Here is a 17,716-nt window from a genome sequence, read left to right on the forward strand (position 1 = left end):
GCTTTTTTTTTTTTTTTTTTTTTTTTTTTTTTTTTTTTTTGGTAGCAGGGATTGAACTTGGGTCCGTGTGCTTGCAAGGCAAGCCACCAAACCACTGAGCTAAATCCCCTGCCCTCTCGACCTGTTTCTATTTTGAGACAGTCTCATTAAGTTACTTCATTTGCCCAGCGGGAGCTCGAACTCTTATCCTCCTGCTTCAGCCTCGCAGAGTGCTAGCATTCCAGGCATGTGTCACCATATTCAACTTGCACTGAGATTTTGATTGAGAAGGACTTGGAAAAACAATTTAAATTCCTTAAGAACACATTTTGAAACAACAGCCCATTGTTACCCCACCTTTTCTCTGGAGATCAGGGAACTGATTCTTGTGGTTGGACAAGTGAGGACTATGCAAGAAAGACGGTTGAGAGTTCTTTTCCCTCATTATGAGAGCTCTGAATGTCTCTCATGCTGCTCTCTGTAAGAAAGCCACTAATTCAAGGCCAAGTTTAAAAGTATCTTGGAAAAATAAAATAAAAATATCTGGAGCAGCGTGCATAGTGGGATCCCTCTATAGTCCCAGCTGCTTGGGAAGCTGGGGTAGGAGAGTCACTTGGTCCCAGAAGAGCACCTGGGCAGCATCTAAAAATAAGTAAATAAATAAATCGGGAACAGTACAAATTCAGGAGTCCAGCTGATGGCATTCCATTTGTACTCGAACACTTACTATATGACTTTGGACAAGTGGTCTGGCTTCTCTTATACCCATTTTCTCACCTATAAAATGAGGGTAATATTATCACCCATTTGAGAGTATCTGGCTTTGTGCCTTCTTACTAAATGTGTTAGTTGCTATTACCAGATCTTTTTTCATGATTACTCTTAATTTGGGAACATCTTTTAAGTCATATCTATTCTGGGACACCATAGCTTCACAGAAATGTAGAAATGTGGGCAAAGTTAAAACTAGCAATGGCATCAATTAAGGTTTAGCGTGTAGCTTGCTAACCAGTTTTCCTTTTATCTATATGGAAAACAGGTTTAAAGAGTAGCCTCACTTTTCACTCTTACAAATATGGCAGTACTGTATTGAATCCTTTCCCTAGTCACAGGTGATATTTGACCAGTCAGGACTCTTAGAAGCTAAGAAATAGTTTAGAACCAACTAAATTGTCACGCAGGAATGGGGGGCTTCAGACAGCCAGGTGGGTCTCCTCCCTGTCCCTGTCCCTGTCCCCCTAGGTGCAGGGTCATGTGTGGGCAGGGCTGGGGCAGGACTGTGGCCTCACAGGACCTCGAGCAGGTAAGTGTGGCACTGCGATGCCCATAGACTCTTGGTGCGCAGGGACTGCAGAGACTGTCCCCACGTATAGGCTGGCTGAATGGCCTCATTCATCCACTCAGAGCACAGAGGAGTAGCGGCCATGGTCCCATGGAATGGTGTTCATCATCATCAGCAGAGCCACAAACGAGAATGGCTATGCTGAGCAGGATTGCTCCCAGAAAGTCTGCAAGCCTGCCTGATCTCCTTCACTGGGGAAAAGCAAGTCAATAGATCTCAAACTTTGGATAGTCTGTATTAGCAAAAGAATAAAATGCCATTTCTTTCTTCTTTTCTTAGAGGTAATATCTCTCAGTTTTTAAATGATTAAGAAATGAGTAACCCCAGGGAACTTTCTGGTCTGGTTTGCGACATGCTAACCTTTCTTTTCTCTTCTTTTCCCTTCTCCCAGATACTTACTGGAGCAGGATTTCCCAGGCATGAGGATTGGCCCAGAGCCCACCACTGATTCCTTCATCGCTGTGATGTATGGGGACACAGAGGGCAACACCCCAGGGAATGCTTTAGTTGTGGACCCCAAGAAGCCGTTCCGAAAGCTTAGTCGCTTTGGAAATGCTTTTCTGAATCGGTAAGGACCAGCACACTGCCAATCTTTGATCAGGTTGTTTTAACCTTTTCTCCAAATTATTGCCACTTATATGTAAAAATTCAAAACAGAAAAACATAGAAGGTCTAGCAAAGAGAAGTCATAGAAGATATGCTGACCCTAGTCATATATTCAAAGAAGACTATCACAGGGCATTATCATTTATACCTGTGCTTGATGCTCCACTGGGCAGAGCAAAGCCAGGACTGGACAGTCTAAGGTTGCAGAGTATAAGGAACAGGATCTGCTATTCTGACTGCCTACCCATACCCTTTCCTTCTCTCTCTCTCTGGTTTGTTTTTGTTGTGGTGGTACTAGGGATTAAACCCAGGGCCTTATGCATGCTTAGGCAAGTGCTGTAGACTTATATTCCCAACATTTAAAAAGATTTTTATTTTGAAACAAGATCTGGCTATATTGTTAAGGCTGGTCTGGAATTTTCAATCTTCCTGCCTCAGCCTCCCAAGTAGCTGGGATTACAAGCATGCACCACCACACCTGGCTCCTAATCTGCCTTTGTTTTGTTTTGTGGCAGGGTCTTGCTGTATATTCCAAATTTGCCTTGAACTCACTGTGTAGCCCAGGCTGGCCTCAAACTCATGGTGATCCTCCTGCCTGAGCCTCCTAAGTGTTGGAATTATAGATTTGTACCACCATGCCTGGGTCTTTCTTTACTTTTGTTCTTTAGTCATTTCTTTCCTTTCTTTCTTCCCCAGCCCTCATCAACCGTTCTTGTTTTTATTTTTATTTTACTTTGTACATAAGAGAGATGACATGCAAGACTTGTTCATATCTGCCTTATTTTGTTTAACACGGTCTCCTCCAATTCCATTTATTTTATTACGCAAGACAGAATTTCGTTCCTCTTCATGGCTAATAATCCACTGTGTTTATACACCATGTTCTCTTTATCCATTTATCCATTGATGGGCACCTGGGTTGATTCTATATCTCTTGTCACTAGTTCCACAATAAATGGAGGTGTGCAGGTGTTTCTCATTTGATGGTGTCATTTCCTGCAGATATAACCCAGGAGTGGGATAGCGGGATCATAGCCTAGTTCTAGGTTGAGTCTTCTGAGGATCACCATATAGATATCCATAGTGGCTGTACTATTTACACCTCACCAACAATTGTATAAAGGTTTCTCTTCTCCACATCTTTGCCAGCATTTTTTGTTTGTTTGTTTGTTTGTTTTTTAATAATGGCCATTCTAACTACAGTAAAATGGAATCTCTAATTTTTATTTGTATTTCCCTGACAGTTAATACTGAGCACTTTTTCATGTATTTATTGCTCATTTTTCTTTCTTTTATTCTGAGAAGTAGCTATTCAGATCATTAGCCCATTCTTAAATTTACTTGTTTTTGTTAAATTTTTGACTTCTTTATGTATTCTGGACATTAGTAACATGTAAAGATTTTCTTGCCTTCTATGGATTATCTCTTCACTCAGTTGATTCCTTTGCTGAGCAGATTTTTAGTTAGATGTGATCCCGTTTGTCAGTTTTTGCTTTTGTTTCCTGTGCTTTGGGGTCCTATTTAGAAATCATATCCAAAGGTTGGAAGAATTAATATTTGTAAATGGCCTACATGTGGTGTGGCGCATGCCTATAATCTCAGCACTTTGGGAGGGAGGCTGATACAGGAAGATCTCCAGTTCAAGCGCACCTGGGCATCTTAGCAACTTATATAGAGAGACCTTGTCTCAAAATAAAAAATAAAAAGCCCTGGGAATGCAGTTCAGTGTGAAGGCCCTGGGTTCAATCCCTAGTACTGGAGGGAAAAAAAGTCCTTTTTTTTTGTGTGTGTGGTATTGGAGTTTGAACCTAGGACCTCACATGTGCTAGACAAGTGTTCTATCACTGAGCTATATCCTTGGACCTTTTTATTTTTCATTTTGAGAGAGTCTCACTAAGTTACCTAGGCTAGCCTTAAAGTTGGCAATCCTCCTGCCTCAACCTCCTAGATAGCTGGAATTACAGACATGTGCTACTGTGCCTTGCTCCATACAGTCTCATTAAAATCCTCTTCTCTTCTTTCCTGTCACCCCCACATACACACTCCTTCATTTCCCTCTTTTGTGGGTCTGACTTGGTGGGTGCAGCTGGTCATGGGAGGTGCAGAACTGGGGAGCACTTGGAGCCTGGTAGGGAGGGGAAGTTGGATTGGTGCTGATGGGCAGCAGGGAGTTTGAGCTGTACTTCTCCTTTCTAGATGTTTCTAAAAACAGGAAGAACCCTTGGCCAACCGCCACCCTCCCTTAGGCCCAGGGGCCTACCCCTCACACCCCAGGGCTGCTGGCATGGACCTTGACCTTGCAAGAAGCAAGTGCCCAAGGTTGTGCTGCAGCTCTTTCCAGAGCACCCTGGCACCCTCCACAGGTTCCTTCTGTGAAAGCCCATACTCTGGGCGGCTGATCTCCTTTATCGGCTCTCTCATCCTCCTGTGCAGCAAGCAAAGAGAACATCTGAGTGGTAGCAAGGGACCTTGGCAATGGGACAAGCACACACATGACGTTCATGAAGTCAAGACCTCTCCTTACCTTGCCCACAGGGCTGCTCCCCTTCAGGATTCTCCTTCTAGGAGGAGCTTACTCCTTAGCTCCAAAGCAGCTGAGCTCAGCAGCTTCTTGTAGGAGAAGCAGAAGTTGAGTTCAGGGTGAGATACCCCAAAGGATCAACTCCCCAGGTCTCTCAGGGCCAGTGTGCCCCGCCAAGGGGAAGTGAAACAGAAGATCCCCAGTCAGGCCCTCTCCGGCTTCCCAGGACCATTGCAGCCAAGCAGGTGGACTTGTGGACCAGCATAGACTCCAAAGGCTGCAAAGGCTCTGCCCCACTGCGGGGTGCTCTGAGTCTTGTGGTCTCATCAACACCACCTTTTGTCTGACCAAGGCATAGAGAAGAAATAAGCTGCCTCTTTTTTCAAATGATCATTTTGTGAAGTCCTTATTCACTAGGGAAAAAGCAGGAAGAGTGATTATTGGCTTGTCTTTTTTTTTTGGTTTTTTTTTTTGGTACCAGGGCTCGAACTTGCGACCTTGTGCTTGTGAGGCAGGCGCTGGAACCACTGAGCTAATTCCTCTGCCCTGGCTTGTCTTTTCTGACAAATTATTTACTTTCCTAAAGGAAACAATTTGTTTTTCAAATCTCAAACACATAGCAGATAAGTATGGAAGAGCATTACTCAGGAAAGATTTTGGTGTTTGGGGTTTTCGTTTTTGGGTTTTTGGAAGGAGTTTGGGGTTTTTTTTGTTTTTGTTTTTGCTTTATCCAGGGTCTCACTATGTATTCCAGTCTGGCATTGAACCCAGAACTCAAGGTGATCTCCTGCCTTGGCCTCCTGAGTGTTGGAATTATAGGTGTATGCCACCACACCCAGCAACAGGGGAGATTTTGAATGGCAAAGTTTATTATTTCAGAATTTAGGAAGTACTGAAAATAATCCATGAATTATATAATCAAATGCTAATTGAGTTCAGAGTAATACATAGAAAAATAATAGCAAGTAATTATATGACATTTACCATTCAAATTTTCCTTATGTATTAAGCACAAAATGCTGGAGTATATTGGCTTTAAATCCTGTGATGTGTCTGCTCCCATTGTCTCTGAGGAAGGGAGGAGGAGCTGAAGAATAGAGAGGCTACTTTAACTTCCACAGCATCACTGGGTCAATACCTGGCAGTGCTGGGATTGGAACCCTGGTCACCTGGCCTGAGACCTGCCGGAGCTCACACTGCTGAGCTGCCGCAGGGCATGGGGTCTAGACTGAGTCCTGCCCTACCGCTCTCATTCACTGATAAGGCAGTTCCTAGGATAGTCCCCAACGAAGAAGAGGAGGAGGTGGTGGTGAATCTGCCTTGAGGATACAGTTTCACCATACTGTGCCCATGAAGTAAACAGGTAATACATGGCCATTTCATACATAAGAAAACTAGAAGCCAAAAAGGGCTTTGCTCCAAAAGAGGGCCTCAGCAAGGGGCAGAAACAAGGAATTCAGGTTCCTGAGGAGGAGGGCCTATCCTTCTAGTCATCCAGGTGGCTGTGCCTGAATAGGGCTCATAAGTAAGGAATGTGGCCTGTGGGGGTCCACAATGCACTGTGGCCGCATCCTGGTCACCACAGGACACCACTGTGGGACAGCTCTGCACCTCCTATGGCCCTGATGAAGGAAGAGTGTCAAGAGTGTTTAGTGGAGATGCCGACCCTGGGACCAGTGACAGCAGCCCCTTGAGACTGCTATGGGGTTAGCACCAAAGGCTCTTTTTACACGGCATACTTTCCCGGAAACTAGGTCAAAATATGAGTTAACAGGAAAGAAAATTGGTGGGGTTTTTTTGGAGAACTTTCTCCCCCAGGTCATGTGATCTATCTCCCTCATCACAGGGTTGTCAGCTTGCACATCCAAGATGGGGACATCTTGAGAGTTAAACTTGAAAGTTAAACTGTGGAGGGTGTTTCAACATGAAGCAAACCAGTGGGGCACATGTCTCAATCTCCAAGTCTAGTTTTGTTTGTTTGTTTTTTGGTATCAGGGATCGAACTCAGGTCCTTGTGCTTATGAGGCAGGTGGCAGCACCACTGAGCTAAATCCCTGGCCTGCCAAGTCTACTTTTTAAAAAAAAATAATTGTTTTTACTTCTTTTGTAAAAACAAGCATTAATAGTATATATTTACATCTTAAAACATGACCAGATTGGGTGAGAACAGGCATTAAGTGCACCCCAGCAATTAAGCCACTTATTAAGTATTAATCATTTTATGAAGTCATATCTGTATAAAATAAGCATAAGCACTTAAGACAATAACTAGACTTAACTATGGTGAATAAGCAGCAAATGATTATAAATAAATACCAAGCCCTAAACAGGAATCCATATGTTTTACTACCTAAGAATTTCACACAAAGTAGGTTTTTTTTGTTTGTTTGTTTGTTTTGTACCGGGGATAGAACTGGGTCCTTGCGCTTGCGAGGCAGGCCACCGAACTGCTGAGCTAAGTAAACAAAATCCAAATACCAAACTTGCAGGATATCTTCTCTTAGTGGAGGCCTGTCTAGCCTCAGTAGCATTTCAGAAGCATAAAGCCTTTTTAAAAGATAGGTCCAGCTGTTTCCCCTCTCGTTTAATGCTTTCTCTGCAGTGTCGGCAGAGTAGGTGGCTCTCTAGAATAACTTTGTTTGCCTCATTCGTCTCTTCCTTTTGCTTCTCTCCAGTGTTAGCCTCTTGTACCCTGGCTGTGTTCATTACTGTGTCATCTCCTAGGGGCTGGCTGTTACGTAGCGCTGCCTGCCTGCCTTCCAAAGCCAATTGTTTATTTTTCTCAGTTCTTCTCTGTTGTTCCTTGTTACACTTCTGCTTGACTCAGAAGTAAACTCTCACTTTCATATGAGTTTGTCAAAGGGGATTTAATTCAACAGCTGTTACATCAAGGCCATTATTTTCCCCTACTTCATCTACATTATTACTAACAAAACCTTCATGTGAAATAGAGAGACAAGTTGATTTTGTTTTGTTTTGAGATAAGGTCTTGCTGTGTAGTTCAGAGGGGCACTGCACTCTATATATCCCAAGCTGGCCTCAAACTCATGTCAGTCCTCCTGTCTCGGCCTCCTGAGTGCTGGGATTGCAGACATGCACCATCACACCTGGTTTGAACTCATTTTAAATAGGTCTGCACTTCCTTTGTATTTCCCAGATAGTCAACTCTCAATAAAATTGCAGTTTGGGGAATAGTCTGTATATCCAAAGCTCCATGTGTCTGATTAGTGTTTTCAAGTCTTCAACCTTTGACTTTACCTTTGAATTTTGTCTTGTCAAATGCCTGCTTTGAAACTGGAAGCTCGCTCTCTGTCTAAAATTAATCTCTGAGCATCCAGCTTGGGTATATTCCTTTTAACTATTCTCTTTGGAGGTGCAGGAATAGGTTCTCTGCTTTCTGACTTTAGTGAAATATACCAATATTCAGTATTAAATAATTTAAGCCTTAATTTATAAAACATACCACTTCTAAGTGGATAGATGAATGGCTGGAACATGGACAGTTTTTATGAAATTCGAAGCAGGCCTTCATCAGGTTTAGCCCCTTTACCATCTCTCTGCAGAGAGGCTGGAGGTGGAGAGGAGGAAAAGTTTCATCTTCTACACATCCATGATCAGTGGGTCAACCAAGCCATTCTCTCATGGTACTAGCATCTTTTCACTCACACAGACTGCAGTAGTCAGAGCAAACCACAACTCTCACGAGACTCTTCTGAGCCTAGTTTTGATGACACTGCCCAGCCCTCCACACCAGGAGGAAAAGAGGAAATCGTACCAGGAAGCCCCATGAGGGACAGCTCCGGGGCTGGGGCCATTGCTCCTTCACTGAGGAGGTCACCTTGGTGTGTCTTGTGTCATGGGGTTCGTAGCTGAGGAGTTAGGGCCCTGGATTATGCAGGCAGAACTGCCAGCCTAACAGCACCCCAGCCCCATTACTTGTCATGCATGGACCCTCGGGGTCCCCATCTCCTCCTTTGTAAGATGACAGGCAGAACCTGCTCGGGTTGCAGAAGGACTGAGTTCATGTGCAAAGAAGGTGCTTAGAACAGCCTGGCACAAGGTAAGTGGTAGGGAATGCTGGTGCTACCTTGTTAGTACCACAGCGACTCTGGATATCACTGTTTCATTAAGAAATCAAAGTCATTGTGAAGGTGCTAGCTGTTTCTTTTAAAAGTCTAATTTGAGTTCTTTATATATTCTAGATAATAGTCCTTTGTCTAAGGAGCAGCTGGTAAAAATTTTTTCCCACATTGTAGGTTGTCTCTTAGTTCTGTTGATGGTTTCTTTTGCAGTGCAGAAGCTTTTTAATAAGATGAGATTCCAGTTGTTGATTCTTTGTGCTAGTTCCCACGCTACTAAGGATTTGTTCATAAAATCTTTTCCTATGCCAGTGTCTTCAAGAGTTCTACCTAATTTATCTTCCAGCAAGTTTGGTGTTTCTGTTTTAATATTTAGATCTTTCATCCACTTGGATTTTAATTTAGTGCATGGTGAAAGATAAGGGTCCAGTTTTAATCTGTGGCAGGTTGAGATCCAGTTTTTCCAACACCATTTATTAAAGAGGCTCTCTTTCCTCCAGTGGGGATGGTCAGCTCCTTTGTCAAAGATGACATAGCTGAGTACATCTGGATTTGATTTTGTGTCTCAAAACAATCAGCTCCCTCCCAAAAAAATATAAAGATCTGATTCAAAAATGGGCATCTGAAATGAACTGATATTTCTCAGACAAAGAAGTAAAAATAGCAAGTAAATATATGAAAAAATGTTCCACATCACTGGTCATTCGAAAGATGCAGATGAAAACACTGAGATTCCACCTCACCCCACAAAGAATGGCTGCTATCAAGAAATAAAAAAATAACAAATGTTGGTGCAGCTGTGGGGAGAAGGGAACCCTTCTCCATTTTTGGTAGGAGTGCAGACTGGTGCAACCACTATGGAAATCAGTATGGAGATACCTCAAAGAGCTGGGACTAGAGGTTCCATTTGACCCAGCCATCTTTCTGCTGGGTATCTTTCCAAAAGAATTAAAGGAATCATATCACAGAGATATATGTGCCCCTATGTTTACAGCGGCACAGTTTGTAATAGCTAAATCTTGAAAATGGTCCATTTGCCCATCAGTTGGAGACTGGATAAAGAAGATGTGATTTTTCTATAAAATGGAATATTACTCAGCCATAAAGAATGAGAAATTAGATTCATTCGTAGGAAAATGGATAAAAATTGAGGATATATTCCTAAGTAAAATAAATAAGTCACACGTGTAAATACTGACTAGTTTCTCTGGTGTGAATAAACTATAATAGTACATAAGATCCTAATGATATAATGGACAATGTGAAATAGGAAGAAAGGGGCTAAAGGGTAGGGAAAGTGGGAAGGGTAGGGGAAAGCTAATAAGGGAAAAGAAAAAATATGAGAAAATGAAGAAATGGAAATGAAGTGTTTTTAAGGGGGGGAGGGGTGAAGAGAGGGCAGGGACAAGGGGAAAAAATGAGAACCAAGACCTGTCATATATAAAGGTACAAGATCCCAATAATGAATGTAACTGTACTGTATACCTAAAATGTACCGATAAACTCAATGAGGGAAAAAAAAGTCTAATTTTATATATGTTGAGCACTGACATTTTGGCATTTAGAGGAAAATTGAATCTAATCCTGTCACCACCTCCTTTTACTGTGAGAACAGGACACCTGCAGCCTCCCCACGATCTTACAGCCTCTGCCATCTCCTTGTCCCCATCTTTCTGTCACCTGACCTTCCCTAGACATGGGGAAGATAGAGTGGGGGGGTCTTGGCAAAGCTCTTGACTGCTCCCTCTCCTCCTTTTATTTCGAACACTAAACTCTGGGGAAAGACACTCATGAAAGCTGAGCTAGGCTCTGGGTCCAAGCAGCACATGTCTGTATGTTTTAAAAGACAGGGAGGAGACCCGGTACATGCTTTTGTTGCTAGTCCCTCTAGGAAGGAGTAGGAAGCCATCTTGGGATGGCACATCTGTGCTTGGAAATGTCTCAGCAGAAACTCGGGAGCAAGGCTATGCCAACTGTGGTGGATGTAATAAATTACCTGGCTCTCTGTGGTCCTTTCTCCAAGGAAAGGAAAGGCCAGTTGCTACAGTGGCATCCAGTTTTCTGATTATAGTAGCATGTGCCGTTAAGAGCACATCTGTACTTGGTTCTGACCTGTGCTTCCTCTCCCCTGCCCACCCTCTGCCCCGGGTATTTTCTTGTGTGAAGAGGAGTCCAGCTCTCGACACAATCCAATCCGCCCCTGGAAATGTTCAGGTTCCTCCTCCTCTTTTTGGCTGCCTTCTTAGCCCTCAACCTGCCCCTTGGTGTGTTGTTGTACAGTGCCATGAGCTCCTCTCACTGCCTCTTGCTCTCTGGCCCACGCATTTGGCCTCTGCTGTTGTGTCAGGAGGCCTGGGAGCCATTGTAATGCTGTCACTTTACACAGAGTCAAAAGTGTGCATATTTTGAATCCCTCTTGCCCTGGTCCAGAAATCTAGTGTTTGTGTTTTGAAAAGATTGACACTGAGTGTGACCTTGTGGTTTGGGGGAAAGGTCAACCTCCCCAATACTTGCAAGTAGCTGCGATGTGCTCAGCATTGCCACAGGCCCTGGCCATCTGCTAGAAAGAAACGGGTCTAATTCAGACGTACTCAAAGCTCTGTTTCTTCCCCAGTTCTCTAGAGAAAGGGATGGTAGTATTTTTCTCTCTGTGAACAGAACCCTTTATTTTTACCATTACAAGGTTTTGTTTGGTTTGGTTTGGTTGGTTGGTTTTTTGAGATAGGGTTTCCCTATGTAGCTCTGGCTGGCCTTTAATTGGTGGGGATCCTCTCACCTCAGCATCCCAAGTGCTGGGATTACAGGCATGCACTACCACACCCAGCTCATTATGAGGTTTTAAATTTGATGGGTTGAGTTGTATTCACCTGACATCAGAAATATCAGGTCACACCTCCAGGCAGCCAGGCATGGGCACAGGACTTCAGTAACATAACTACCTTGTGCTTTGGATTTTCCACCTGTAAAAGGGTAGTCCTGGTATCTTTTCCTGCATATTCCTGGTCTGATTTGGAAGTATCAGAAAGAAGCATGAAACGTACCATGGACACATAAGGGAAAGTGATCTCTATTTGTCAGTAATGGCACCTCAGGCTCTGGGGGCGCCTCCCTGCCAGTGGAACAGTGCTGGCCACAGGCACTATTGGGCTGCCCCCCAACCCCCGCATTCCCAGCATGCTTCATTTCTGAGTGATCCCACCACTTACCCTGAATGGAAGAATTGAGCTGGGTCTGAATGTTTTCCTTTTCTCATATTTTTTTCTTTTCCTTTATTTACTTTCCCCTATCCTTCCCACTTTGGGCCTGAGTGTTTTCAAGCTCTCTGCCCACATAGATACAGAAGTTAGCACTTATAAAACAGGAAAAGGAGAGGCACTCTGAGTTCCTCCTTAAGACATACACAGGGTCTAGCAAAGATCCAGCCCATACTCTGCTGCTCAGGCTGCTAGGAACAGAGTGCTTCCTTTCCCAGGGAAAAGCCACAGAGGACATCACTGGTGTCTGGTCCAGATGTTCCCATTTCCACATGAGGAAACGGGCTCAGAGGAGGAGGTCCTTGTCCACAGAAAATGATAGCAGAAGCTGAGTGAAAGCTGAGCCCAGGTCTGCTGGCCCTGATATTTTCTCCCTACCCCTTCTGCTCTCGTGGAGCAGACACTGGACAGCTGACTGGAGCCAGAGGAGGAAGGGCTGGGGTCAGAAGGAAGCGGCAATACCAGGCAAGGGAGAGATGAGGACATAGCAAAAGAGGAGCTCAGCTGGGCTTCCCACAGTCTGGACCTTCTGGTTGTTCTCAGGGCACCCTAAGACTCAAGCACCCAAAGGATGTGGGGTATTCCCTGAAGGAGCCTGTTCCTTGCTGACTTAAAGCCACAGGAGTGCTGAGCTAAGTACGAAGTCCTGGGGCAGAGGACAGAAACATGGGCCCCAATACCTGCAGCTCTCTGGCTGAGCTATGAGCAGAACAGGATGAGGACCTTAGGGTACTCCTCTCAGAGGAGCAGTAAAACTCTAAAGAATCGTGGGGATCCCTGCAGCAAAAGCCCGGGACTGTGGGCAGGGGGCAGCAGGAGGCTGTGGTGCTTCAGTCAAGCCACAAGCCCAGATCTGAGTACCTCTGAGCTGGTTACTAAACATCTCTGAGGTTGACAATAGGTTGACACTCGAGAGTTTGATAAATGTTACCTGCAGTCACAGTAATCAGTGAGGAATCGGGCGGCTGGAAGCAGCAGGTGCCCACTCCCCTCCCACACTTGTTCCCTGGCCCAGCATCTATTCTGTGGCACCAATAGAGTTCCAGTCCCTCTCCTCCAAGCCCCTGCTGTATGGCTTCCTAGGCATCTTCAGTCCTTATTGGACTCCTCCACACTCCCCCTTTGTGAACATCAGAGATCCCAAAGTGAGGCCTGTTTTCTGACTCTGCCTCCTGTCCATCTCTTCCAGGTTCATGTGCTCCCAGCTGCCCAATCAGGTCCTGAAGAGCATCAGCATCATCGACAGCCCCGGCATCCTGTCTGGGGAGAAGCAGCGCATCAGCCGAGGTCAGTTCCCTGCCCACTACCTTCTGCCTCCTCCACAGCTCACCGGGACCCTTTCTGAAGTACACAGAGGATTTCTTCTCTGGTCATGTTCTGTTCATCCTCTAGGACAGCACTGGTGGGAATCCTGCCCGGGGACACACAGAGGCAGGCATAGTTTCTGCCCTCAAGCAGCTTATGTTCTAAGGAGGAAGGTAGCTGTCAGCCAGGTTGTCACAGATCCAAATGGAAGGTGAGGAAAAGGCAAATCACTAAGAGATGCGGCCATGAGTCCTGGTGTATGGGGACCTTCAGAGCTGAAGAGTGAGTAGGGCTGCCTGGGGGACGAGCTGGGGAACGGAAAGAGCCTAGTATTTAGAGGAGGTCTGGGAAGAGCAGACGTGGCTCGGCCAATTTCGTGGCTTCTCCAGCCTGCAGCAGACAAGCCTGGGCTGCCAGTGGTTGGACAGATGGGCCTGGTACATGAGAGGGCACAGTTGACTTACCAAGAGGAAATGCCTGGCAGGAGGGCATTGGGTTGGCTTCCTGCAGTCACAGAGACAGGCCAAGCCGCCACCTGCACCCTGGGCCTTGAAGGAAAGGTGCTTCCATGAGGCCCTCTGAGAGCCCAGTAAAGCCACGCTGAGGAGTGCTAGCGGGCCAGAGCTGAGCTCACAGCCACAAGCCGGGCTGAGCATCGAACCCCTGCAAGGCAACAGTGCAAATGCACAGGCCATGCAAGGTGCTGCGGTGGGGGCAAAGGCTGGGCTTCCTGACTGCACCCTTTCCTGTGGTGTTTCAGAAATGCCAGCTCTCGGCCTCTGTAGACCTGCAGAGAGCTTAGAGCCATCCCTGGTGCTTTCCTGATTCTACCACGGCATGCACAGTGCTCGTAGCCACCCCAAGGCTTCAAAGAGCCTGGCTGCTGGAGAAAAAGACACATTCAGACTATTGTTCTCATAAATAATCTTCTTTAGTTTTATTCCCTATTATAAAAGTAATAGTTGTTTGTTGTGAAGGATTTGAAAAATGAATAAGGTTATTAAAAACCCTTACTGTCACAAATAACAATTCTTAGTGGATTTCTCTGATGCTTTAGAGGCTTTTTCCTGTACTTATCTAAATGTCGTTTTTAACAGAAATAGGATTACCATGGACATTTTCTACAACTTGCTATTTCTCCCTAACCACTTATCTCAGACTTCATTCCGTGTCAGAATGTTCAAATTATACTGTTCAACAGCTGCTTGGGCTCCGTGAAAGGGACACAGAGTAGTGTACTTAGCTGATTTGTGGGTGTTACGATTGTGAACATGTTTTTATTCTTACGGAGTATTATAGATGTCACCTCTCTTAGTATATCTTTACACTCAGTGCCAAGAACTTTTCCCGAATGAGCCAATTGAGGACCAGTTGAGGATCATTTGGTCCCAGAAAAGTTGTTCTGCAGATCAAATGGTTTGTTTTAAAAGGAAAATTAAGCAAGTATCTGTTCCATATCTTTTCTGAGCTGTCCTTACCTCACTGGTTCTACACGTCTGACCAAAGCATACTGGAAAGGGTGTGGTTCTGGTAAATCTTCCTTTTTACTGCAAAAATTTAAGGCCTCTAGACTGTGGCTTCCATCTTTCTCATTTTTCTTGGTAGGCCTTTGACCAACTCTAAGCTTCCTCAGCATTCCTCCTTCCCTTAGTAATTATAAGCATCTTTCAAGCTGACTGTTGAAGCTTGGCGTGATCCTTTTAGCACACTTTGAAGATGGGTTCTTTTCCACACTTTGTAGTATGACCTGACTCACATCCTGGTCTGCCTTACTGTGGCATGTACTTACTCACATCCTATGCATAGAAATAGCATGTGTGGCTCACCAGTCAGCTGGCCCCTGCCTCTGTGACAAACATAGCAGCTAGTGGGATGGGGAAAGACCATGCACCGCAGCCCACAGCAGTGCAGACCGCAGCCTGCAATCCCACACTTGAGTGCCACAGGGCTTTGGGGCACAGCTGATGGTTGGAGTCACTTAGTGACACTTTCAGCATACAAACCCCCAGGACTACATGGTGTCTTAGAGCTGCTTTAGCCTCAATGTTAACTTCCCAAATATACTTACACAGACATCCCTCTGTCTGGTTGTAGAAGATCCAGTTCACCATTCACCAGGAATTAACGTCAGCATTAGACTGTGCCAGATGGACCCCACTGGCTTTTTAAAACAGCCCCAGCGACTGTATTGGCTGCTCTCACCTTTGCCTGTGAAGGGAGAAAGGGGCAACTGATAACTGATGTCCCCGTCTCCTTCATGCGGTTGATGGATTAACCCACACTGCGCCTCATGACTGGTCCTGCTCACCCAGTTGACCCCCCTTACACATGTAGAGTCTACTTGAAGTGTGCATTGATAAGAGTATGATACTAGCCACTGATACGAGCCCTTGCTCTATGTCGACATCGTGTCAGTCATTTCTGATCTATTTTCTAATTCAAACCTGCACAGTCATGAGCAAATAGAGCCAAGGAAATCTTCACTCTTCATTGCACCTCCAGGAAAGCAGCTTTTCAGTGATCGTGAGAATTTGTCCCAGCTGCCAGCCAGATGGGTAATCAGGCTTGACACCTAAGGAGTGGATAGGGATAAAAATTGTTGACAGGATGTGGTATTTGGAGGATAGGCTTTGGGGAATGCCTGTGCCGTGTGGGAACCAGCCCACCCTCTAGCCTGTGGGAAGGCTGAGAATTTACTAAGGAGGAGGCAGAGCTTCAACAGGAAGCAGGTAAGCATGTGGTGGCTGCTGAGTACCCCAGGAAGACCCACAATTCTACCTGATCCAGTGCCCTGCTTCAGCTCGCTGCCGAGCAGGTGGCAGGTTGGCAGCTGCATGTTGTTCTGGGCCCATTTAGGGGACAGGAAGGAGCTGAACCAGGGTTCTGGCCTCAGTCACCACTGGCAGCCCTCACATATTCTGCCCAGGTCTGACAGCTCTGGGGACCAAGTGTTCTAGTGCCCTGTGAGAAGTTCAGATGCTTGAGTGGTGAAAACCCAAGGCTTTAACCCCAGGGCCCAGACGTGCACCTCACCTCTCCTGGGCTCTGTTTGTTCTCTCCTTGGTTGCATCATATGCCTGGTGCCTTGGTGTTCTGTGCTGGGTAGAGGGACAGATGTGGTTACCAGGATGACATGAGCCCTTGCGGCCATTCCTAGCCCCTAGTCATTGATGACAAGAAGAAACACCTGATGCTCTTTGTGATCCCTCATGTTCTTTGGTGTTAGATTTGATGCAAAGCGTGGCCAAACCACTGTCATGTTAGACGTGGCCTTCCGCAGTGAGAGTGTGTCTTAGCACAACTTCTCCACCAGCACAGCCCAGCAGGGCCCAGGAGTCAGGACACTATGCTCCTTGCCTCATATCGCAGTGCTCTGAGCTCAGGTCAGCAAGAATCCCCATCAGCTTTTGGGGAAAAGGGATGTCTAAGTCATTTCTTAGGAGCTGTGTAAATGAAACTGCTTGAGTAATTGAATTTTGGAAGAATTGTCAATGAATCACTACATGGAAACACACTACCCTTTAGATGCCCTTTAGTTTCATCAGTTAGCAGAAAATCTTTAGGGTAAAAAATACCAAGTTTTGTTACTGAAGTGCAGCTTTCTTGGCTGGCATACAGAACTGAATTCCCACCAAGCAGGGGTAAAAATATTATTATACTTTTATAATATTTTATTCTAATCAAGTAATAGCTGTCTAAATGTTCTACAAAGTTTTCTTGATTCTCTTCTTGCTAATAAAAGAAGGAGGTTCACAAATTTAAGCCCATCCTGGGCAACTGAGAGACTTAAGACCCTGTGTCAAAATGAAAAAAAATGTTTGGAGTGCAGTTTTGAGTTTAATCCCCAGAACTAGAAAAAAAAAAAAAATGGATTCTTGAGGTTTGCTGAACTCTTCCTGAGTGTGAGGAAGTGAGGCGTGATGGTCCACTCCCGAACCTCCTTCGCCCCAGCGGACAGCACCCAGACCTTTTGCTCTGTGTAACAAGAAGAGAGCACATTTATCTGCACGCCTATCCTTGTTTTTATTCCCAATCTGTTGTCATTTGGCTCCTGGAACGGTCTACTTCCAAGAAGACTATTTATTTCATGCAGAACCTAAACTTAGGCTGGGTTTGATTTCCGGATGTGGCATGAACACTGCTGTGCTTCGCAGGTATACGGGACAGGACTCTGGATTCTAGTTCCCATCACAGTGTCCCTGTGTAATAAGGAAAATACTTTAGAAAATGATAATGGGGCGGCTGGTGCCTTGTTTATTTCCACAACATAGTAGTGTTTTGAGATGCAGCGATGGCCACTAGTAATTAATTATTTTGTGGTTTCCTGAGAGTGTGGGGTTTTGTGTAGCTTTCCATAGGCTTGACTGTGACAACAAAAATAGTGTAGTTTTTCCCTTTTAAAATGTAAATAATTCTAAAGGAAAAAACAAACAGTCCAAATTTTCAAACAAATCTTACTCTCCTGGAACCAACAGCTCCCTAAGTGAAAATGTGAGTGCCTCCCTGACCGGGAAGCCCGCAGCTTGTTAACCCCAGCCCACAGATTATGTTGGTGATCAGAACTGAGAAGATGATGAGAAGCAGAGGGGCAGGCACTGGCCTGAGAGTAGAAGCAATGGATGGTAATAGT

General features: G+C 45.1%; 1 protein-coding gene and 1 pseudogene across 1 annotated transcript in view; one reads left to right on the forward strand and one right to left on the reverse strand.

Annotated features, from left to right (window-relative positions):
* The window catches only part of Ehd4 (EH domain containing 4), a gene marked incomplete at its 5' end in the record, with an annotated part of 79,302 nt that overhangs the window by 22,011 nt on the left and 39,575 nt on the right, over positions 1–17,716 (forward strand). The window contains 2 exons of the mRNA XM_010625046.3: positions 1,713–1,889; positions 12,971–13,068. Of these exons, the coding sequence (XP_010623348.3) occupies positions 1,713–1,889; positions 12,971–13,068 (275 nt within the window). The remainder of the gene's footprint in view (positions 1–1,712; positions 1,890–12,970; positions 13,069–17,716) is intronic.
* Positions 6,981–8,102, reverse strand: LOC104862790 (annotated as a pseudogene).

Source organism: Fukomys damarensis, unplaced genomic scaffold (assembly GCF_012274545.1).
Source record: "Fukomys damarensis isolate Sample0158 unplaced genomic scaffold, DMR_v1.0_HiC HiC_scaffold_17, whole genome shotgun sequence".
Lineage (NCBI taxonomy): Eukaryota > Metazoa > Chordata > Mammalia > Rodentia > Bathyergidae > Fukomys > Fukomys damarensis.